Here is a 20,595-nt window from a genome sequence, read left to right on the forward strand (position 1 = left end):
ATCTCTATTTCTATGCGAAATCACCAAATCTCAAGTCTTAACACAAATATTCGAGTCTATGGAAGCAATCTTTGCATTTCATTGCAATCACAACCAGAAAATTGGTTTATTAACCAAGAAATGGGTTGAGATGAGTTTGTTTTGTTAAATAAGCTATTTCTCGTACATTTACAACCACAAATTTATGCCCGAAATGCGTTAATGGAGCATTATTAGATTGCATTCAATTAGTAATTAGTGAAGGATTAAATCAGCGCAAGAATGATGATTGTAGATGTCACCATTCTCGAAATATCGAGCTTACAAATTTTAAGATAATTGGTCTAAATCGCGAGAACTTTTCACAAACTGAAAAAACTATTCAATTCATTATGTGAAGCAACAATTTTTACGGATAAATAATAAGTTTCAGTACTCTAACTCTTATGACCAAAGAATGCGATCGGTTTTTGCAAAAATCGAACTGATCTGTTTTGCAGAAAAAGGAAAGTTTTAATACACAAAATTATTATATTTTCTGGTAGATGATCAAAAGTTACATCAGTTAAATTAGTTTCATGAAAAAATCTTGTCGTCTACTTGTACAAAAGGTGATCGAAATTTGAACTTTTCCTGGATTTCCTCGAAAACTGTGGATCAGAGAAACTTTTGTATCGCATAAATGACTCCAGTTTCCATGTCTCTACAAACCAACAAACAGACCAATCTGAAAGAAATTAATTTATACCCGTTTTTGCTCATTTCTGTCAATTTGTGCATAAATTTGTCTTTTTAGTTACTAATACAACAGTGATTTGGGTAATATTTGAAAGGTAAAATTCAGAAAGAGATTGAAATGCGTTCTTAGCTTTAAAGGGTTTGTTGGTTGTGACTTTTACTAAAGCGAGAGTGCCAGTGAATCTCTGAATTTTATGAATTTAGTTCAGGTTCAGGTATTCGAAGCGATTTATAGAATCAGATGAAAAACGTCTTTGAGTTTGCATTTGGATTCCAAAGACAGAGCCACACAAGGTCCATTAATCAAGTATCATTTGTTATTTCTCTTGATTGTTCTTTCCAATATTCAAATACAATTGAAACGCAGTTTCTTTGTCCTAAAGTCGGAAGGGAAATTCAATTCAAAGATTCTTTAACCAATCTTTATCTTGACTGGAAAATATACAAAAATGTGATCTGAATTGGTTTTCATGGCTTAAGTAGCTGACTGAGCATTAATGAAAGCTGACAAATCTGAAACTTTTAACATGAAAAAGATGTTTAATGTACTTTGCTGTAAGAAAATTTTCGAGTAATGAAACTCAGCAAATTCTTTGAATGATATAAAAGCTCATGGAAAACCAATAGCAGTGTTTGACGATTGAATTTCAAAGAGACTTGGCCAGAAGCGATTTCAGTAAAAGATTTTGAGGCAGAATCAGTTTCTATTAATAATTTGATGCTTGTAATGAAACGAAGTTCAAAGACTTATTAATAAGATTCCAAACACTATCACATTAATTTCAGTGAGTTCAGCTCTGATTTTCCTGAGCCATAGTTAAGATTCGTTGATTTGAAATGCACTTTGTTTGTACCAAATGGCAAATCAAATTATCTTGCAATATTGTGAATCTTTAAGAAAAATGTTTACCGAAAATTCAACTATAAATAAATGAGTTGAGAATGTGGAAATTGGGTTTATTGAATTTTATTGATGTGATCAACATTTTTGGGAAATTTTTGATTTCTTTCAAAATATAGTTTAATTCTGGTTTCTTTGTTCACATATTTACGCATTCATATACAGAATTGAATACTTGAAACTTGTTTCTTACAAAATTTGTCAACTTGAAAATTTAAATGAAAAAAAGGTTGATTCGGTTCAGGTTTGCCAAATGAATTGTCTCTTGAAATGTTAATCAAATAGTTAATCTATAGTTGATCAGGTTTGCCTTTGATTGCTTTTCAATTGTCAAAAATAGCTTTTTCATCTAAATCATTTGACTTTGATAATAAAATTGTTAGTTTGAGCTATTTTTGGTAATTTAGTCAAAAAAGAATCCCTTTTTTACTCTTTTTGCCTTTCATCAAACCTTTTTTTGTTGTCATCAAATTTACTTTTTTATTTCATCAGATTTCAGTTCATCTTTTGTATCTGATAATTGACTAAACTGAAAGGCAAAATTAAAAATGAAAACCTTTAACCTTTTTACATTTTTTGAATCAATAGTCAAAATGTTTTTGGCTAAAAGAGTCAACAGTTAATGTGAATTGTTTAAGGATGAAAATATCATTAGTGAATTCAAATTATTGATCGAGCAAACAAAAGGATTAACAGACATAAAACTAGTTTTCAATCAAAAAATTTCTCTTTTCCGTTTCTCTTTTCCGATTCATCATGTTTAGGTGTGAAAAAAGGCTGAATTGTTAAAAGTGAAAAATTGAAGAAAAAAACACGAAAGGAAATGAGATGAGAAAAGTTAATCAATTGAAACAAAATGTCTACAAAATGCACATTGACTACAATATGGAAACATGATTAGATGAGTAAATTGTTGAGATGGAGGAGAAGTGAAATAAAATTGTGAACAATTCAATTCTCTTGTTGATATTCATTTTAATTGCCGGGTCCAATGACAGGGTTGGCTCAGTGAATTCATTAGTGAAGGTGATAATCCATGTTAATCAACTGGGAGTTGAAATGAAAGTGTTGCTGTTTATAATGATATATTCAACTCGTTTCTGGTTCTCTTTCAAATATTTACATTTTTATCAATTCCATTCCCAACTGTTGGTGTAATTGTTTGCACAATTGGCAATGTTGGCTTGATTGTTCTTCTTCTCCTTTATTCCAATTTCAAAGGTTCTCGAGTTTGTCGATCAACATGGAAATGATGTTCTTTGTTTAGGTTCTTTTGCCCTTTTACCTGAACATGTTGTTCGCCTCATTTTATCACGTGAAGAGTTGAAAGCCGATGAATTGACCAAATTTCATGCTGCTCTTTCATGGAGCCAACGGTACTGTGATGCTTCACCGGGTTCAACTGATTTAAGGGAAGTTATGTCTGGATTTTTCGAGTGTATCGAGTTTTACAAAATTCCAGCCACAGTATTGATGAGAGAAGTACATCCATTGGGAGTTGTTCCGGACCATGTTATCATGAATGCTCTTGCTTTCCAGGTAATTATATGCATTATCATCTTGAAATAGGTTCAACTTGAAATCACAGTTGCTTGACAGTAGAAATAGATTTAGGCTTTTGTGTGTGTGTTCCCTTCAACATAAAAATGATTAAACTTTTAATAACTTAATAAGATTAGGATATTGTATTTCTTGTTTTGCATTTCATAGGTAAAGCTTCTTACCTTGTTATTGATTGTTAACCCGGTTATTTTTATCATTAACTTTCCGTCTTGATCAGTTACTGATAATGAAATAATGAAACATTAATTTCAATCATTTCTCCTTAAACTCCATCTCCAAGTATTTATAATCTTCGAGTTTTTCCTTCATTTGTTTTTTTATACTCGTTTCATTGATCAATCCTATCTTGTTTCTCCTTTTTTTGCGTGTTTATCTAGGCTGATCCTCGAAGTGTTGATTTACATAAAATTGAATCACCAAATAGATTTAGACGAATGACTCTTCCTCATGCACTCAATATAGCTGGAAGTGATTTACTTGGTTTACAACAACAGTCAGCTCGGTCGGAAAGATCAGCATCTACAAGTACATCAGGTTACATTTCAAATAGCGACCTAAACCATATTACAGTAAATGGACTTCGAAGTGAATTAGTTGGCAAAAAGGAAGGCAAAGAAACGGACAAACCTGTAATTGAAAGTAATAAAGGTTCCATCAGCGGAACTGGCAGTGCCAGTACTAGCAGTAGTGTCAGTACAAGTGGCAGTGTCAGTGCCAGCGGCAGTAGTAACGGCAACGGTAATAAAGATAATAAAGAGGATAAAACTAAAAGTAAACCCAAAGAAAAGGATAAAAGTTGGAGAGACAAAATTGGTAAACGCAAAGCTCGGCCATTCCGAAGAGCTAAAACATTGTTAGATAGCAATTAAGTAAATTGTGATTTGAACGGAAAACTAATTGCGATGGCAAAAAAGGTGAAACCAATTCCTTCCTTAATCAATGTGTTCAACCGTTACAATAAAATTGACCAACAGTAACATGATGTTATTGTTGTTACCATAAGCAACCTATGAAAACCGGCAACTTTAAAATCACAATTTGATCAATGTGTTGCTGTTGTTTTACTAACTGCAAATCAATTTGAGATTGTAATGTTTGATGGTTGGTTTAACAGCTCATCATCGACATTATTGTCTTGGTATCAATCGTCAATTAAATGAATATTGTAAACAATTAAGAAATAATTTACTGGGTTACTTGTCCATCCATTTGCTGTATACAAAAACAGGGTTAACTTGTATTTGGGTTTTCCTTCAATGCTGTTGTCTGTGCCCAGTAACTTTCTATGTGTAAACGTGATATTATCAATTTATTGATTGTAAAATTATTAATTTTAATCACTCTCATTGTTTCTATATTGTATAAGTCATAATTAATTGTTATATTTTACAATGAAAGAAGATACAGATTGAAACCTTTTCTCATCATAAAGTCTCCCATCTCAACCACCTCTAATACATTATTTTCAATGTAAGGTATGTTAATGTTTAACCAATTGTCAAGATACATATTTACTTACAAATATATAAATATATACATATATTTACACTTTTTGTACCTCTAATCACGATCAACATCTCGATCAACATTAATTTATTAATCACACATCTTCCAACCAAAGATACAAATGTTAATTGGCAAGAAAATTAACTTTAATTGTTAAAAAAGCCCGAAAATGAAAAGTGACTTGAGCTATGGCAAAAAAATGGTTAACCTTACGGAAACCAGAAAAGCAATTTCAGCTCAATCAATTTATTAACCATTCCATTATTATATTATATTACAGTCACCATTGAGATAATGCACTCATTTTTTCAATGGTCCCTATTGAGGAGGAGTTATATCTACTTTTGAATTTCGTCAAATTTTGCTTCGATTTCTTTAATTATCAATTGACTTAATTCAATTTTCTTACGTGAAATTTTAATCCAAAAACTCGCAAAATCAGATTAAAGCAAAATTTAAGGTTAAATTTGATCTAATAAGGAAGATTGAAAATCATGAATTACGCTGCCCGAAGAATAGTGAAAATAAGCTATTCCCAGTGCGGTGCATTATCTCAATGGTGACTGTATTTTAATTCCATAGGAACAATTGGAAACTCAGAATATCGTATTTTTCCACCAATCAATGGTAAATATACAGTATTATGATAGTTGACTTTAAGTTTGCTCGCTAACCGTCACTACTAACAAGCTTGTAAGCTTGATATACCGGGCGTTTTTTATCCTGTAGGGTTTAATTTATCACCATGAAACAAACGACAACCAGTGTGAATGTGAGTTTGAAATCAGTCAACCTAGTGACCATTAATGACCTGTTGGTTCTTTAATTTGTGGAAGCTCGTGGTTCAAATCTTAGGCTTCTAGCATCGACCATTCGTGAACACTGAAAAAAGGCTTACAGGATAAGATATGCTCGGTATTTGCAACGGAAAATTGGTTCTCCAATGTTGGTTATCCAGCAAATTTAAGTTATGTCTATTCTTAATATTAATTGACATATGTTTAAGTTTATATATTATATTAGATTAAAAAGAGTATATTTGATTTGATTAAAAACAGAGAGATTATCATTGTTACCATAAGATGTCACTCGATAAAGTTCATCTTTCGTTTAACATTTATCTTGATATTGTTTTCATCCCATCCTTTTATTTTACCAATCCGTAATTAAAAAATTGTAAAACGCCAACATCACTATCATCATCACCATCTTTGTGATTACAATTTAATTGTTGTAACATCATTTTACTCTGATGATGTCTACCAAAGATTCAATATGAAAAATTGGATACTCAATGTGTATGTATATTATAATAATAAACAAACTAACATCTGTAAGTGTAACAATGACAGTGATTTATCCAAGTCAAGTCATTGAATAAAAATAATTAAGTTTATAACTTTGATTTTTTCATGTGTTTCCTCAAAATGAAACCATTTCTGATTTAAAATCATGATCAATGAGTTTAGCTAATATTTTTTGGGTTTACTGAACCACTTCAATTTGACTATTTGGGTTTGCATGAACTTGAAACATCATCTGTTGATTCATCCTTTGATCTATGATTTTCCAGTCTATCATTACATCTAGATTAAAATACAGTACTCGGTACATGTATTACAATACAAGAACGACTAAATCATTATCATTAGTAATGATTGCAGCACTGGGGAATCTATTTATGGAATTATCTGGTTTGCTGATTAATCTTACCGGTTTTCAGTTTGCAAAGGAATGATATTTAAAATACAATTACTAATTAAAACAAAGAAATCTTTTTTACAAAAACTGTCGATGAGGACTTAAATCAATGGTTTTGAAGCTTCTTGATCAACAATTATCTTAACCATCGAGCAAAATAGCAAAGCTTGAATCAAGAATAATAAAGCAACGTAAGGACGCATTCATCTGGATATACTAATGGTTAAGCGAAAGTATATGAATTAGTGCAACAATCAACAATAGCTGTGGAATGATTAGGATATAGAATGTAAATAATCTGAACCTGATATTACCCTTATCCTAGGAAATAGAGATCAAGGTTAAATAGCATGATTTAAATTAAATGGGTCGTCAATCATTTACAATTTACAGTTTGGTTATCCTTGATTTTTATGGCTATGTTAAGCTTAGGTGAGAATTAATTAAAACAATTGAGTTCAATGTGAGGCTTGTCTTGCTATTTACCGTTTATTTTGACTTCATTGTAAAAAGATTACAACTGTAAGAAATATTGCAATATTTCCATGATCGGTTGTTAAAACTGAATCGCTCTTTGATCAACATGAAGGTAAATTGTGTTGACCTCGGTAATAGTAATTACCGGTACCTTATAAAGCTTTGATTGTCAATAAATAATCAACTTAACCTGTGGAGCTTTTTACATGCTTTACAGAGTTTAAGAAGTGAATGTTCAATGGACTCCTATTTGATAACAGCAATACTTTGTTTGTTAACCATTGTGAATTATGTTGGCGTTAATGGTAGGTTAATATCAAAATCAAGCCAGGAATCAAATTTTCAACAAGAACTTGGTCCAAGAATCATTGGAGGTAAATTTGCTGAACCTGGAGAGTTTCCTTATTATGTCCAGGTTATTACACAATTGGGTGATTTTTTTCCAACCTGTGGTGGAACCTTGATTAAGGATTCAATCGTAATCACAGCAGCTCATTGTGTGTGGTAAGTTTAACATTTATAATACACTTTATGGCCAATACTTCAAGTTGAAAAGTAAACCCAAACATGTCCGTAATTAAATTAAGTAAATACATTTGTTTCCATTGAATAGGGATAATGGTCAACCCGCTAAGATGGTTATGGTCCAATCAAAATCAAAGAGAGGTCTGTTTTTGTCAAGAAAACCATTTGAATGGCAAGTCAATAATGGAACCAAATTAATTGTCCATGAAAATTACACTGTTAATGATGAAGGAATCCCAATTAATGATATTGCACTCATCAAACTGGATTTAACCCAGTCGCCTTTATCCTCTTCATCGTCGGCCAAGAATGGAATTGCCAATTTAGCTTCAAAACACTATCCAATTGGAACCTCTGTGGTGTTAGCTGGTTATGGGTTGACGGAAAGTGGCCGATCACCTAAATTCCTGAAAAAGAAAGATTCAGTGTTGATAAATAATGATGCTCATTTGAATGGAATCTTATTTACCCAAAGAACGGATGAAGATCTTGTATACATTGGTGATTCTGGGGGACCAGTTATTGTGCAAGGTAAAACTCCGAGTCAAGATGAATTGGTTGGAATAATTTCATTTGGCGATGAATATCTTGAAGGTGACAGGGAAGGTTCCACTGATGTTTACTTCTACCGTGATTGGATCCAGTCGAAAGTTGCTTCTTTAATTTGATAGAAAAGGTTAGATTAGTTTATGGAAATGAAAAGATTATCAATGGATAATCGTTGATATGGGTTTAAATTTAAAGATTTATTAATTTTAAATCAATAAAATGACAAAATCCCTGATATGTTGTGAATGTAAAGTATTTGTGGCAAAAATAAAACAGTGAAAGCGTCAACATTAAATAAAGAGCGACTGAGCCTTACCTAAACAATTTTTTTGGTCAAAAATCTTGATAATATTGACAATTTTTGATATAAAAATGTTCTAATTTTCTTTACATTGTATAATTATATTAACAATATGATTCCATTGATAAATACACTCTATTATCAAGAATTTAGGATTCATTTTAGATCAAGTATTTCAATTAATAATGGTCCAACCACTTCTGGTCCTGCATCCGAATAGAGTCGTACAGTTTTATCATGAAGCTCTCGAAGGTCCTCAATTTTCATCATTAAATTATAATGATCGGTTCGAGCTTGGCACAGAGAATCACTCTTAGTTTCCAGGTAACGACGTAACAGGTAAATATAAGTATAATGCTCTAATCTGTAACAAATTTAAAGATTAGTTGTCAATGAAGTATATTAATAATCCCATGTATTGAATAATATTGAAACGAACCTGACTGTTGCTGGGTGAAGCAAATTAGGTCGATCTGGATTGAATAAAACAATTGCAACAAGGAGTAGATTTACTTTATGGTCAGTTCTCCAGCGTTGATTGAAAGTTCTGATGAATTGACGGTGAGCTTCATAAAGCTTTTCGCTTGCTTGGCGAAATATGGTCAACTTTAAACCATTTTTTGTGTAGGCATCCTTTACGAAGAAAGGTAATTAGAAAGATGAAATGATTAAAATTTTACAAGAAAAAGATTGTAATACCTGCCAACTTTCATCGTCAAGATTAAAATTAAATGAAGCTTTCATTGAAAGCATTTCGAGACATCCTGCTTTGAGAAGCGCCATTTGATCTTCAAGGCACAAGCTTGCAAAAGCTTGAATCTTTTTACACCATTTGATTAACCTTCTAATAGCGAGGTCAGAAAATCTGATAACATCAGATATTCCCGAATCTTCAGCACACGATTGATCCAAAATGGGTTCATCAATTGCTGAAAATGCTTGAACCAACTCGTTTAGCTTGTCAATCTCCATTTCATTTAGAGTGTTTAAATCCTTCTTATCATTTCGCAAGTAAATTGGTACAAAATTGGCCTCTAATATACGATGGTTAACTTTGATCTTCCAAGATTCTTCTCTTTCATCAAAATCTCGTCTATTGTCTGTCACTGGTTCCAATCGAGATCCTGGTTGAGTATGGAACCTTAAATTTGGCATTAATGGTATAGTTGCTGGTCTACCTGTATCAGAGGAATCACCTACATTCACATGATAATTAATAAGACCATTATAGTGATTACCTAACAGGTTTGTTGTTAAACTTGGTTTACTTGTAGTTGGAACTGGATTAGCTGAGGGATCTGTTATCAATGATATCCAACTGTTATGAAGAAGGTCACTATCGAGTAAATGAGGGGCTGTAGCTGTAGATCTTGCAAATTTATCGGCTCTTGCTTCAAGGTTTTCAACACTATCAACCGGAATTTTGTTTGTTATCAATTTGGATTGATCATTACTAATGGGTAAAGGATCGAGTGCAGCAGAGTGATGAACACTTGATTCTTTTCTTGATGAATCGCGAAAAGGTGAAGTAGCCAAATTACCAGAAAAATTATATAAACATTGAGATGCACCATTGTCATCACCAAAATGAGAAGAAGATGAAGATGAACACGAAAAATTTGACGAAGGTGTAACTGGATCTCGACCTGCATAATCCTTTTTACTACTACTCGAACTTTTGGATCTGTCCTCTTTTTGACCATCCGAAGGGTTATCAGTCCGCTTCATACGGTTTTCCGCTATCTTGGCTCGTTTGATTTTCTTTTGTTCCTCGGATAAAATCCATTCTCTTTTCATTCCAACCTGTAAACATTTCTCCAAGCGACACTTTTGACAAAAACGTCTAGTTGATTTATCAATAATACAATCATTATTGAAAGGACACCGAAGTTTCTGTGAAAAATAAAGAAATACAAATTGAGTAAATTCATTAAACACATTGTTTTGTTGAGGCGCAATTTAATGAACGGTACATGTGTTTATGGATAACACTAGTTCCAATAAGTAGTCTATTTTACCAGCTTTGCTGATAAACGGTTACTTTCAACACTTTTAGCCAAAGCTAAAAATAAGTAAAATACTCTTAATGTTATCTTACCTCACCCTTAAAAGCATTACGTCGGAAAAAGGCTTTGCATGATTCACAGGTTATGGCATTAAAGTTGAATCCCATTGCTTTGTCTGAACAAACTCGACATATTTTCTGCCTATTGTTACCTTCAGCAGCAACTTGAGTCATGGTTTAAAACAAGACTAATGTCAATCTGGTTGATTTGTTAACCAGTATTTTAACCAATGCAAGAGAAAGCTTTGAATAACTGAAATAAAATAGGATAAAAGGTTCAGAAGATAGTGGAAAAAAGCAAACGATCAAAAAACATTGGACTTGAAAATGAAACAAAGAAATGAACGTTAAGGGTGTTTAATACATTTCTCTCCTTCTTTCCTCTTTTACGCACAAGTTGCCTTTATTCAAAGATATTTGTTTTAATATTAAAATGATTAAACGTTGATAATTGAAAGCTCCTGATAACTAGAGACAAGTGAACTCAGCCTGTTTGGTATGAGATATTGCATGTATCTCATTCTAACTCTCGGCTACCATAATAAACCATATTTTTGTTATCAATCTATCATTTTATAACATATCTGTGATAATTTTCAACATAATTGAGCTAATAATGATAAAGCTTCATAAACAGTTCGCCTCTCTATACAATTAGCTAGCTAATACTCAGCTGATTTACCTTTTTTTATAATTTGGAAAATAACTGTTCAAGATCATGGATTAAGCGAACTTCAAAAGGTGAGTAAAATCAAGTTCTTGATAATGATTGAGATGTTTTACCACAACCATTTTCTGATAGATGTTTTATCAGGAACTCTTCAAGTATCTTGGAGATACACGTTTATTAATATGGTCCAAATGATCATAATCTATTCAAAAATGGACATCATCTCGATCAATGAGTGGACGGAGTGGAAGATAAAATTGGATTCAATATCTAAACTTGGACTAACATCTTTTGGAGCGCAATTTTCACCAGTTGCATTTTGCAATGTTGATAGCATATCATGATTGCGACTTACCTTAGATACTGATACGGAAAAATACTCGATACTTCATGGACCGGACTTCATGCTGGTGATATTAAGGTAAAACAATATTCATTTGGTTCCTTTGTCAGTTAACGGATGTCAAGATAATGTCAATTTTTACAGAAAGTACTAGATAAAGGTTGAGCCTCTACAAACACAAAGAAACAAGTTAACCTATCGTATAAGATACTGAAAACAAAGTGAATTGACTGATATCATCAATTTTTCTAAGTGAATGAGGAGCATTGTAATCAGATTGAAACCAGTAATCAGACACAAAAAGGTAAAACAATTATTGAATATAAGCATTTCTCAATATCCGCATTATCTTTTCATAAAATTGGTCTTTTCTCGTAAGATTGACGTGTTAATGTCAGAATTTTTGATGATTTCAAGAAGCGTCAACAGTGTATTAAACAGAGGTAGACAAGTAAACAAGAAAATCAAATATAACAATTCAATTGAGTTGAAAGGTTGATTAATTTATTGCTTCTTAGGTTATTAGATATTATTACATCAAGAACGAATAAGCCTGAGCAAAACATAGGCGACAAAACAAACTGAAACACTAAAAATAATCAGCTGTCTTTTTATAAAGGTAGCTGAGGTTGATTGTTGATTTGAAAGCAACACACTCCGGTCAATAAGATATGTCGATGACCGGCGAGTATTCTTTGAATCCATTATGGAAGGAACACCAAAAAAATTGACTCTCTTTTCATGTTGATGCCCAACTTTGTTAACATGATTTTCATTTTCACTTTCAGAAGCTCGATCATTACCAAGCTTATCAGCTAATTCACTAGATTTGATGGACGGTTCATTAGTAGATGAAATGCTGCTCACCGGTTGTTCAATTTTCGTTTCTTTTAGTGGTTTGTCTTCCAATTTGGCGACATTCTTAGCTAAATTGTCTATGGTTGATGATTCTGCCGCATCAACTTTCGGTGACTTATCTAATAGTTCATTGGGTTTCTTCTTGGAAATGGTCTTCTCAAACGATTCATCTTTCTCACTGACCTTTTCTTTGGTTCCGTCTGGCCTTAACAAATTAGTGTCATTCTCCGATGATTTATGGTCAGGTAAGGTAATTTCAAATGATTTTTCACTCATAACAACTTTTAAAATATCACTCATTAAAATAGACACTTTAAAACCATTAACAATATCCGTATAACCCAAATTAATGACTAACATTAAAATCTGATATAATTTACTAATCGAATCCTTTTGTTGTATTTTTACAGTTGGTATAGAGAGCCTGAATCTAGCCATATTACAAATTATTGTTGGATTTATCTGGTTTCATCAATTTCAAAATGGAATCTCAATTTTAGCTTTAAACCTCGCTTAATTTACATTGAATTTTTGTTTGGAAACCTACTTTAACCATTATGCCTGTAATTACACCTGGAATGACTAAATTTCGTAAAAAAGTCCAACTGTCTCAAGATGCTGAACGGTTGAAGGAAATCCTTGAGCTCAAAGATAGGCTCCAGCATGATTTGGAATACTTGATTGCGCACAACAAAATTAAAGACTATCCCGATTATATGTCTTTATTTGGTGACTTTGGTACAATCGATTATTCGAAAGAAAATTTGATTGGAAAAGGATCATTTACTAAAAGCTATGTTACAAATAATCCTGCGACAGGAGAGAAGCGAGCAATCAAAGTTATCAATATGGAGAAAAGTCGTAAAGAATATGCTGAAAAATTCTTACCTAGACAGTTGAATATCTTGATATTTCTATCTGAACATCCTCATCCAAACATAATTAAGGTTAATGCCATTGGTAAGGTTGTTCAACACGTTTTCATTGACACGGAATATTGTTCAATGGGAACTTTGAGAAATTATCGTTCAAAAATCAAGACAAACAAAGAGTTTAATGAAGATCAAACACGAAACTGGCTTCGCCAATTGATTTCTGCCATAGAGTTTCTTCACTATTATTGTATCGCTCATCGCAACATAACTCCAGAAAATGTGTTTATCATGACAAATGAAAGTATTCGTCTTTCTGGCTTTGGATTTTCACGATTCTGTTATGATATTGAGACTGGAACTTTTCGAAATTCATCTTCTAATCGCGATCCTGACCCTTTTTTGGCTCCAGAAATTATTGAAGGTGAAACTACTGATCCAAAGATGGGTGATATCTGGTCTTGGGGAGCTATTTTTTATTATCTGGTTACCGGAGATCCACCATTTAACCCAACTCAATACATTTCTAAGGGAATCAAATTGTCTTCATTCACCTTCGGTCCTTATCATTCTCAAAGAGTCTCTACCAATTTATCAGAACGTGTCAGTCGTTTACTGGCTGATTGTTTAACCTCAGATCCTACGAAAAGAGCTACTCTTCACCATGTTAAAGCTCATCCGTGGCTTAAAGAAGGAGAACCTTTACCTGTAGCTACTTAATTTTTTCTCAAAGGACCATCAAATGTTTTTTTAAAGCTTTTCTTGGTTAACTTAGGTTCATGATAAAATTAATAAATGGCAGAAATTTAATATTAAATATTTAGTATCCATTGTTCTAGTTGGTTGAAATATAGACTGAAATAAAATGCTCTAATTTCCATCTCGTTTTAAACATTGTTGTAGATTTTTAAGCTCAAATACAATATATCTGATCGAAATAATTCTGATTGATTTAAAATTGATTAGCAAAAAGTTAGTCAGTTTAGGAATCTTTTTGAATTTTCTGCCACTGTTGTCATAGTAATTGTATGTTCATAGGGAGGCGCTTTCATCTCATGTTAAGGTTAAGTCTACTGAATATTGTTTGTTTATTTTTTAATTTGGTTTTGCTAATTTAATTAATGTTGGTTAATATCGGTAAAGTGATCTACAGATACAAAGTTCACATTGTTTGTCCGCTTTTGACTGCTTACGGAATCAATTGGGATTACCAAAAGACTCAACGGTATAAAGCTCAGTTGGCAGCTAAAGAAGCAGAGGCTAAGTAATCATGGCTGGTGGACGAATCATTCATCATTTCTCGCAAATCTATTCTAGACACCCTTGGCGAGAATATCAAAGCTTCTTTCCTAGTTTAATTGGATTTAGTTTGCTTTTGTACTACAACATGAAGGTAGACCGTTTAATTGAAGCTGAAACAGCATCACAATTTTTCAACCGTAGTGCTATGTTCGGTAAACATAATGGTCACGACAATGATAGATGGAAACATTCAAAGTATGAAGTTAAGGCTGGTCAAACAGAAAATTTAATGGATTAATTAGTCATAGAAATGACCCATAATCGGCTAATCCATTTTACGTTGGAATGTACCTATTATTGTAATATTTAGTGTTTATCAGAATAAAATTTAAACTATATTGACATGATGTGTCCTCAATTGTTGAATATTAGCTTGTATTTATCAAAACTGCAAATTTAAACGAAATCATTAGTTTGTATCAACAATAGATCAATGGATTGTCCAATAATTCGAAAGAAATTGCTAATATTCAGTTCTTGATTGATAGTAAAATATCAATAAGAATAGGTGAGATTAAAAGCTCAAGGTTGTTGGTAGTACAAACTCCAGCCACTCTCTGTGCTATAATGCTAGTAGCTATAGCATGTAAACATAACTTCTTTTCAGTCCTATTATACTTAAGTCTTATTTCTGCTAATAATTATATTGATGATTCCTTTTCTTGATTACCTTAATCAGTGCTTTTTGTGAACACAATGGCTCTTAGTCATCAGCTCAACAAATGGTTATATTTCATCGGATGACTGTTTTGCAGAGTGCTTATTACTACCTGAAATTTACATCATGAGATACAAAAGGTTAACTCAACGAAGATTTCTCTATATTGCCGGTCTAAGTTTTCTGTTCATTGTTTTTCATGAATTTGGCTTATTTGTCCATGTATTTGAAGTTGGTTACACATCATTCAACTATCCTTTAATGTTGGACAATCTTCAAGAAATTGTTGACTCTCATATCCATGGAACCAAGTTGTCAGTCAATGTGGACCCAATCAATGAGTACAAATATACCTTTTTGATTCCTAACGAGGATAAATGCCGATCATCAAGCAATTCGCCAGATAATGGAGACGGAGATGATACACGAGGGGAAGATGATGATGCTGACGGAGGTTATGTTGGCGATGGTGCGAATGAGAATGAAAGTCCTGCCAAGAATAGACTAAAACGAACTAAAACCATGTATGATAGGATAAATCTAGTGTTTATGATTAAAAGTGCTTTGAGTAATGTTGACTCCCGTGATGCAATTAGAAAAACTTGGGGCCGGGAAGATCGATTTTCAGATGTACCCATCAGAAGATTATTTGTACTCGGAAATTGTGAAGGCTCCAGTACTCCAGAATCAGCTGATGAGTGTGAAAATTTGATTGCCAATGAATCTAGGAGGCATGGAGACATTGTACAAGCTGATTTTACCGATACTTATTTCAATAATACTATCAAGACCATGATGGCCATGAAATGGATTGTTCAAAATTGTCCAAAGACAGCTGCTATTCTCTTTGTGGATGATGACTTTTATGTTTCACCAAAAAATTTATTAAAATTCATTCGTCGCCCATATTATGATCCAGATGATTTGGAATCAAGAAATTCAATCCCATCCAAATTCATTCCTAAAGATGGTCGTCTCTATGCAGGTTTCGTTTTCGGCAATTCATCGCCAATGAGACATAAACTATCTAAATGGTACATTTCATTGGAAGATTATCCTTATGAAAAATATCCACCCTATGTGACGGCTGGAGCCTTCGTTTTATCATCTCGGACAGTTAAAGAAATGTATTATGCTAGTCTTTATACAAAACATTTCAAATTTGACGATATTTATGTCGGAATATTGGCCAAAAAGCTGAAACAGGAACCATTCCATAATAAAAACTTCCATTACTGGAGAAAAAGTTATGATCCGTTGGGTTATAGTCGAGTTATTGCTTCACATGGTTTTAATGACCATTCCGAGTTGATTAAAGTCTTTCTTGAGCAAAAAAGTCTGGGCCATGCTTGAAAAGTCGAATCCTCGTTTTTAAAGAATGTTAAAGCCAAATGTTCATCAATAACATTCACTCTGTAACATCACGAATACTCATCAGATTAGGTTATAATTCTCATCAATTGGATTGGTGTTCATTTGAATTATCCGAGATCTTCACTAGCGCGCCAATAATTATAAATAAGATTTTATAACTTGCCTTTTGTATAAAGTCAATTTTTGTAATTTAATGAAAAAGTCGAGAAACAAACTAAATTTTAATAAACATTTTTTTTGCAAAGGTTAACATGTAAGTTATTAATAGCTATATACTTAACCTTTGATGTCGGTTATAATGAATTTTAGCAACAATGTTGATAAAGCTGAGTATCGCGTCAATTTGATATTTAAAAGTGCTTGCACATTTTTATCAAATATAAATATTTAACATTTGATTAAGTGGTTAGAAAATAAAACTTGTGATAGCCAACTTATTGGTTTTCTTGTAGAGCACTAACAAGATTACTCTTTAGATTGGATACAGGGGCTCTTGGACGGAGCTTGACGGCTGGATTAAATGGAGAAACTTGGGCCATTTTGAACAAATTCAAAGCAGTGCAGGGCAATAGTTTAAGTTTTGTCAGAAAAAGGTGGTTGAAAGTCATTTCAATGAAACATGAGAGTCTCTGGAAAGAAAATGAAGAAATATTAAAATAAAAAGTCAAAGATTTAACAAGCAAAATTGGGATTCTAAATTTACTTACTTTGTAATGAGCGTCTGTATTTTCAGTGATGAGCGTATAAGAGCGGTCTATTAGAAATGTCCATGTATTTGTATTATCCAGATCAAAATTTTGTAAAAGTTTTAGGATCTTATGTACTGAATCAGAATTTGGTTGACATTCAGGATCAAACAGTACTCCTTCGACTACAGATTTGAGAATTTGTTGAAAATCAGGATTTTTCTTCATTGCACTCAACTCAAATAAAGAGCGGTTGTAAAGACGGTCCAAGGAGCGATGAGCTATTAGCTCTGATTTCAATTGCCTGAGAAAGGTGTCCAAGTCGACATTTTTTTCGGAAAAAATTGGCTTCGATTTAGGCGGTACAATTACTTGAGGTAGTTGAAGATCTAGATTGGATCGTGAAATGGGTGCATTGATTGCATCAGAACTGGGCCGCAATTTAATACTGTTAGATGGTCGTTGAACATCAAGTATTCGCTTAACTGAAGGTGAAGAGGTCTTTTCACTAAGAGAAATAGTAGATGATGATTTTGGAATGGTTGGACGTTGAATATTTGTTGACAATGAAACTGTTTGCTGAGGTATTGCATTTTTTTCAGGAAAAGAAAGTCGCTGAAAGACGCTTTCAGAATCAGTCGAAGATGTTGCTGGTTTAACTGGAGAAGTAAAACCAGGAGAACCAGAAGAGTTGACAGCCTTAACTGGTTTAGTAATGGTTCTTTTCAACAATGCGTCATCAAATCTTATGGTTCTAGTGATTGATAAATCACTTTTACCAGCAGCAGTCACATTAACTTTGAGTCGTTCATTCGGGGCATCACGATCACCATCATTAGATGAAGTGTGTCTCGTTCTTTTGAAATTACCATCATCAATGTCTGAATCTTCCTCGTCGTATAAAAGTTTGTACACTTCATCCGACGGTCTGGAACAATCTTCATCATCATCCATGATTGCACTTCGAATAGTAGCTTTGAGTCACTTTTACAACTTTTGAATAGAATGAAAGAGAAAACCGTAAACCAAAGCTATTTTCCCACAAAATTGCGCCACCTACACAAATTAAAATCTATGAATTGAAATATAGTGAATTTATAAAACAATAGATAGCAGTAAAAGCATTAATTGACATGTTTTTCTTGTTTTAGTGATTATCCCATTACAATAATTGTACAATTAAAATAGACTAATTTAATTAGTGTGACAACGATTAAAGCGTATCGAAAACAAAATTTCTTTAGTTAAAACAACTCTTCAGCAAAGTTAATATTGAAAGTCGTTGCGATGCAAGTTGAAAGAGATCTGCGATAAAGAAACTGGTGAATGTAAAATTTACATTGTAATATAATGAACGTTGAAACACTTATGATCAGCCCGAAGAAGAAAATAACAAACGGAATTTTCAGGTAAGCCATCGATATGGGTATAAATTTGATCTCGGTGGAATCATATTTATGATTGATACAAGACGGAGCTGCATCAGATTTAAGGAAACATCTTTTGGTTATTTTGTTTATAATTCTAGATGAGATGCATCCAGTTTCAAAAGCGGAATAAAGACCAGTCTTTATGATTTTTAGCTTTTTCGCTGAAGCCAGTTTATTCAAGTTGAATCCAAAGCTACATCTAAACACTGTTCGCTCTGATTTTCGCAATGGTTCACGCTCTTCTGCTGCTTGATAAAGAAAACAGGCAAAATTTTTGGCCGCGTGAAAATTGACATCATTGATGCAAGTAACGGTTCCATCTTTTCTCAATGCCTGGTATATTTGCTCATGTGTTGGTATTCCTTGATAGACGTTGTGCTCTATTCTAACTTTGCGAACAACAGGATCGAGTGATTTCTGGAATTCACGGTTGCATACTGTTGGATAGGCGATTCTCACTGTGAAGTTGTACTTTAAAATATCATGGAATGATTCCAATTTAAGATATTCCGAATGCTGCACCAAACCAGTTCGTAGTGAAGCCATTAATAATTTATTCACAAGCAATTGGAAAATAATGAATACCATGAAAAAAGATTCTTTTTGGATAGCACAATTTGTAATGTAATTTTGGCCCAAAACGTAATCAAAATGTGACCAAAAGATTTGGACCAAAGAGACGGAGCGTTTAAATTTGAGGGAAACATTGTTTACCATGATGAAGACGAAAAATGAGCAAACTGTGAGAATCCAAAATGTCCACTGAAATGATGAGAAAAAGTCGAAAAATGATGAACTCGTCAAACTCACTTGTAATTTGCTGTTATAAGAAAGGTAACAGTTTTCTTCCATAATTATTGGTGTTAAAGTCAAATTGATTCCGACATGATTTAAACCACTGAGACCAACTTTATGGCTAAAGTCTACTTCATTTTTCTGCATCAAAATCAATGAGCCCGTGCAAACTCCATTATCTGCACAGAAATCAACTGAGTTTATCGGACTTAGCACAAAAGTTGTATTCACTTTATTAATGATGAAGTAGTAGAGATTGTAAATGAGAGGCGCTAAAATGCCCGCTACATTATTTGATTCATCTACATACAAAAAGGGATGAAAGTTGTAAACACCAACTCTAATTGCTTCCATTTTTCTTACAGAATTGTCAATTATAAATCAAAGGAAATGCTGTTTTAAGTACAAAAAGGATTTACCGAGTAAATGAAAATTCACCGAGTTCTTTGAAAGAAAAATATGCAGAAACGTTGTGATATTGTGATAAACGCTAAACTACTCAAGAGCTACTAAAGAGACTCAAAAGCTACTAAATTTTTTTTACCAAATGCGTTTTTCAATGCAGCATATAAACTTGAAGAATATTCATTTTTAACGATTAAAATCATTCGAATCGATAATTTTCCAAAACAAATTTTATCACATTTTTAATAGTTTGATCAGTAACGAGTTCGTAAACAGTCAGTAAACAGTATCTTTTCTGCATTCAACACACTTACAGGCAATTTACTTTTCTCATTTAAAATTGTCAATTGTTATTACCCTAAAGTCGATTAGTAACAAAACTAAATGTGTCTATCAATTGTAAGAAATGGCGAATATGATAACATTGAATACTTTAATAGAAGCATAAAATTATAAAGCTCAGAATGGTTATTAGGTTGTTATTGTGATCAACTGCTAGTGATATCTTATTTAAAATGTTAATTCAGTAAAAGACTTATTATTAAACTTATATCTTTTTCATAGATACGAATCATATCAGCTTGAAATGAATTCTTAAAAGAGTCATGGAAATTTCAGTGCATAGAGAATGGTGTTTAGCATTTATTTTATTTTATAAAAGATGATTATCTATCGATAGTTGATTCTAAGTTATCCAAATGCATTTATTTTGAAATAACAAGCGATAATTGAACCATGATTTAGTAAGTAGATTGAATAAAATCAAAAAATAGTCCAACCTGGCCCCGAATGCTGATAATACAAGAGCATTTTTACAAACAGAAATGATTACCAATCATAATTATTAACATAAGAAAAGGTTTCTGAATGCTTTTGAATTTAGCCACAATTTTGCTA

General features: G+C 32.7%; 6 protein-coding genes and 2 long non-coding RNA genes across 10 annotated transcripts in view; 5 read left to right on the forward strand and 3 right to left on the reverse strand.

Moving 5' to 3' along the window:
* Nucleotides 1–4,078, forward strand: part of LOC107369715 (serine-enriched protein-like) — a 38,121-nt gene extending 34,043 nt beyond the window's left edge. The window contains exons 5-6 of the mRNA XM_015937688.3: nt 2,840–3,157; nt 3,559–4,078. Coding sequence (XP_015793174.1) covers nt 2,840–3,157; nt 3,559–4,050 — 810 coding nt within the window. The 3' untranslated portion in view covers nt 4,051–4,078. The remainder of the gene's footprint in view (nt 1–2,839; nt 3,158–3,558) is intronic.
* On the reverse strand, nt 2,443–3,948 carry LOC107369719 (uncharacterized). The gene is made up of 3 exons (XR_001570410.3): nt 3,809–3,948; nt 3,343–3,735; nt 2,443–3,251 (listed from the first exon to the last, which is right to left on the reverse strand). It is a non-coding gene; the product is annotated as an uncharacterized LOC107369719 (long non-coding RNA).
* Nucleotides 4,079–6,858: 2,780 nt separating the features above from the next.
* LOC107369716 (nuclear hormone receptor HR96) lies at nt 6,859–11,531 on the reverse strand. 2 transcript variants are annotated; one of them, XR_003083590.2, is made up of 7 exons: nt 11,331–11,531; nt 10,339–10,558; nt 8,940–10,133; nt 8,680–8,873; nt 8,256–8,604; nt 7,860–8,047; nt 6,859–7,797 (listed from the first exon to the last, which is right to left on the reverse strand). XR_003083590.2 is itself a non-coding variant. In XM_089266356.1 (5 exons), the coding sequence occupies exons 2-5, from the start codon at nt 10,477–10,479 to the stop codon at nt 8,397–8,399; spliced, it is 1,737 nt and encodes a 578-aa protein (XP_089122482.1). In that variant the 5' UTR covers nt 10,480–10,558; nt 11,331–11,531; the 3' UTR covers nt 8,116–8,396. The 2 variants fall into 2 exon arrangements, 1 of the variants encoding a protein (XP_089122482.1); XM_089266356.1 differs by lacking the exons at nt 6,859–7,797; nt 7,860–8,047 and having other exon boundaries at nt 8,116–8,604.
* On the forward strand, nt 7,079–8,174 carry LOC149094907 (chymotrypsin-1-like). The gene is made up of 2 exons (XM_089266358.1): nt 7,079–7,369; nt 7,479–8,174. Exons 1-2 carry the CDS (start codon nt 7,104–7,106, stop codon nt 8,056–8,058), a joined length of 846 nt encoding a protein of 281 aa, XP_089122484.1. The 5' UTR covers nt 7,079–7,103; the 3' UTR covers nt 8,059–8,174.
* A 747-nt stretch (nt 11,532–12,278) lies between the features above and the next one.
* LOC107369717 (uncharacterized) lies at nt 12,279–13,940 on the forward strand. Of its 2 annotated transcripts, none has more exons than XM_015937691.3 (2): nt 12,279–12,421; nt 12,587–13,940. In XM_015937691.3, exon 2 carries the CDS (start codon nt 12,734–12,736, stop codon nt 13,766–13,768), a length of 1,035 nt encoding a protein of 344 aa, XP_015793177.1. In that variant the 5' UTR covers nt 12,279–12,421; nt 12,587–12,733; the 3' UTR covers nt 13,769–13,940. The 2 variants fall into 2 exon arrangements, with proteins under 2 accessions (XP_015793177.1, XP_089122483.1); XM_089266357.1 differs by having other exon boundaries at nt 12,290–12,426.
* Nucleotides 13,941–15,134: 1,194 nt separating this feature from the next.
* On the forward strand, nt 15,135–16,629 carry LOC107369713 (beta-1,4-mannosylglycolipid beta-1,3-N-acetylglucosaminyltransferase brn). The gene has a single exon (XM_015937686.3). It carries the CDS (start codon nt 15,135–15,137, stop codon nt 16,359–16,361), a length of 1,227 nt encoding a protein of 408 aa, XP_015793172.2. The 3' UTR covers nt 16,362–16,629.
* Nucleotides 16,585–18,065, reverse strand: LOC107369714 (uncharacterized). Its single transcript, XM_015937687.3, has 2 exons — nt 17,090–18,065; nt 16,585–17,011 (listed from the first exon to the last, which is right to left on the reverse strand). Exons 1-2 carry the CDS (start codon nt 18,020–18,022, stop codon nt 16,817–16,819), a joined length of 1,128 nt encoding a protein of 375 aa, XP_015793173.2. The 5' UTR covers nt 18,023–18,065; the 3' UTR covers nt 16,585–16,816.
* Nucleotides 18,066–18,596: 531 nt separating this feature from the next.
* LOC112539631 (uncharacterized) lies at nt 18,597–19,913 on the forward strand. Its single transcript, XR_003083593.2, has 2 exons — nt 18,597–19,332; nt 19,659–19,913. It is a non-coding gene; the product is annotated as an uncharacterized LOC112539631 (long non-coding RNA).
* Nucleotides 19,914–20,595: the final 682 nt, after the last annotated feature.

Source organism: Tetranychus urticae, chromosome 1 (genome assembly GCF_039701765.1).
Source record: "Tetranychus urticae isolate SD_2017Ah chromosome 1, NJAU_TeUrti_SD_1.0, whole genome shotgun sequence".
NCBI lineage: Eukaryota > Metazoa > Arthropoda > Arachnida > Trombidiformes > Tetranychidae > Tetranychus > Tetranychus urticae.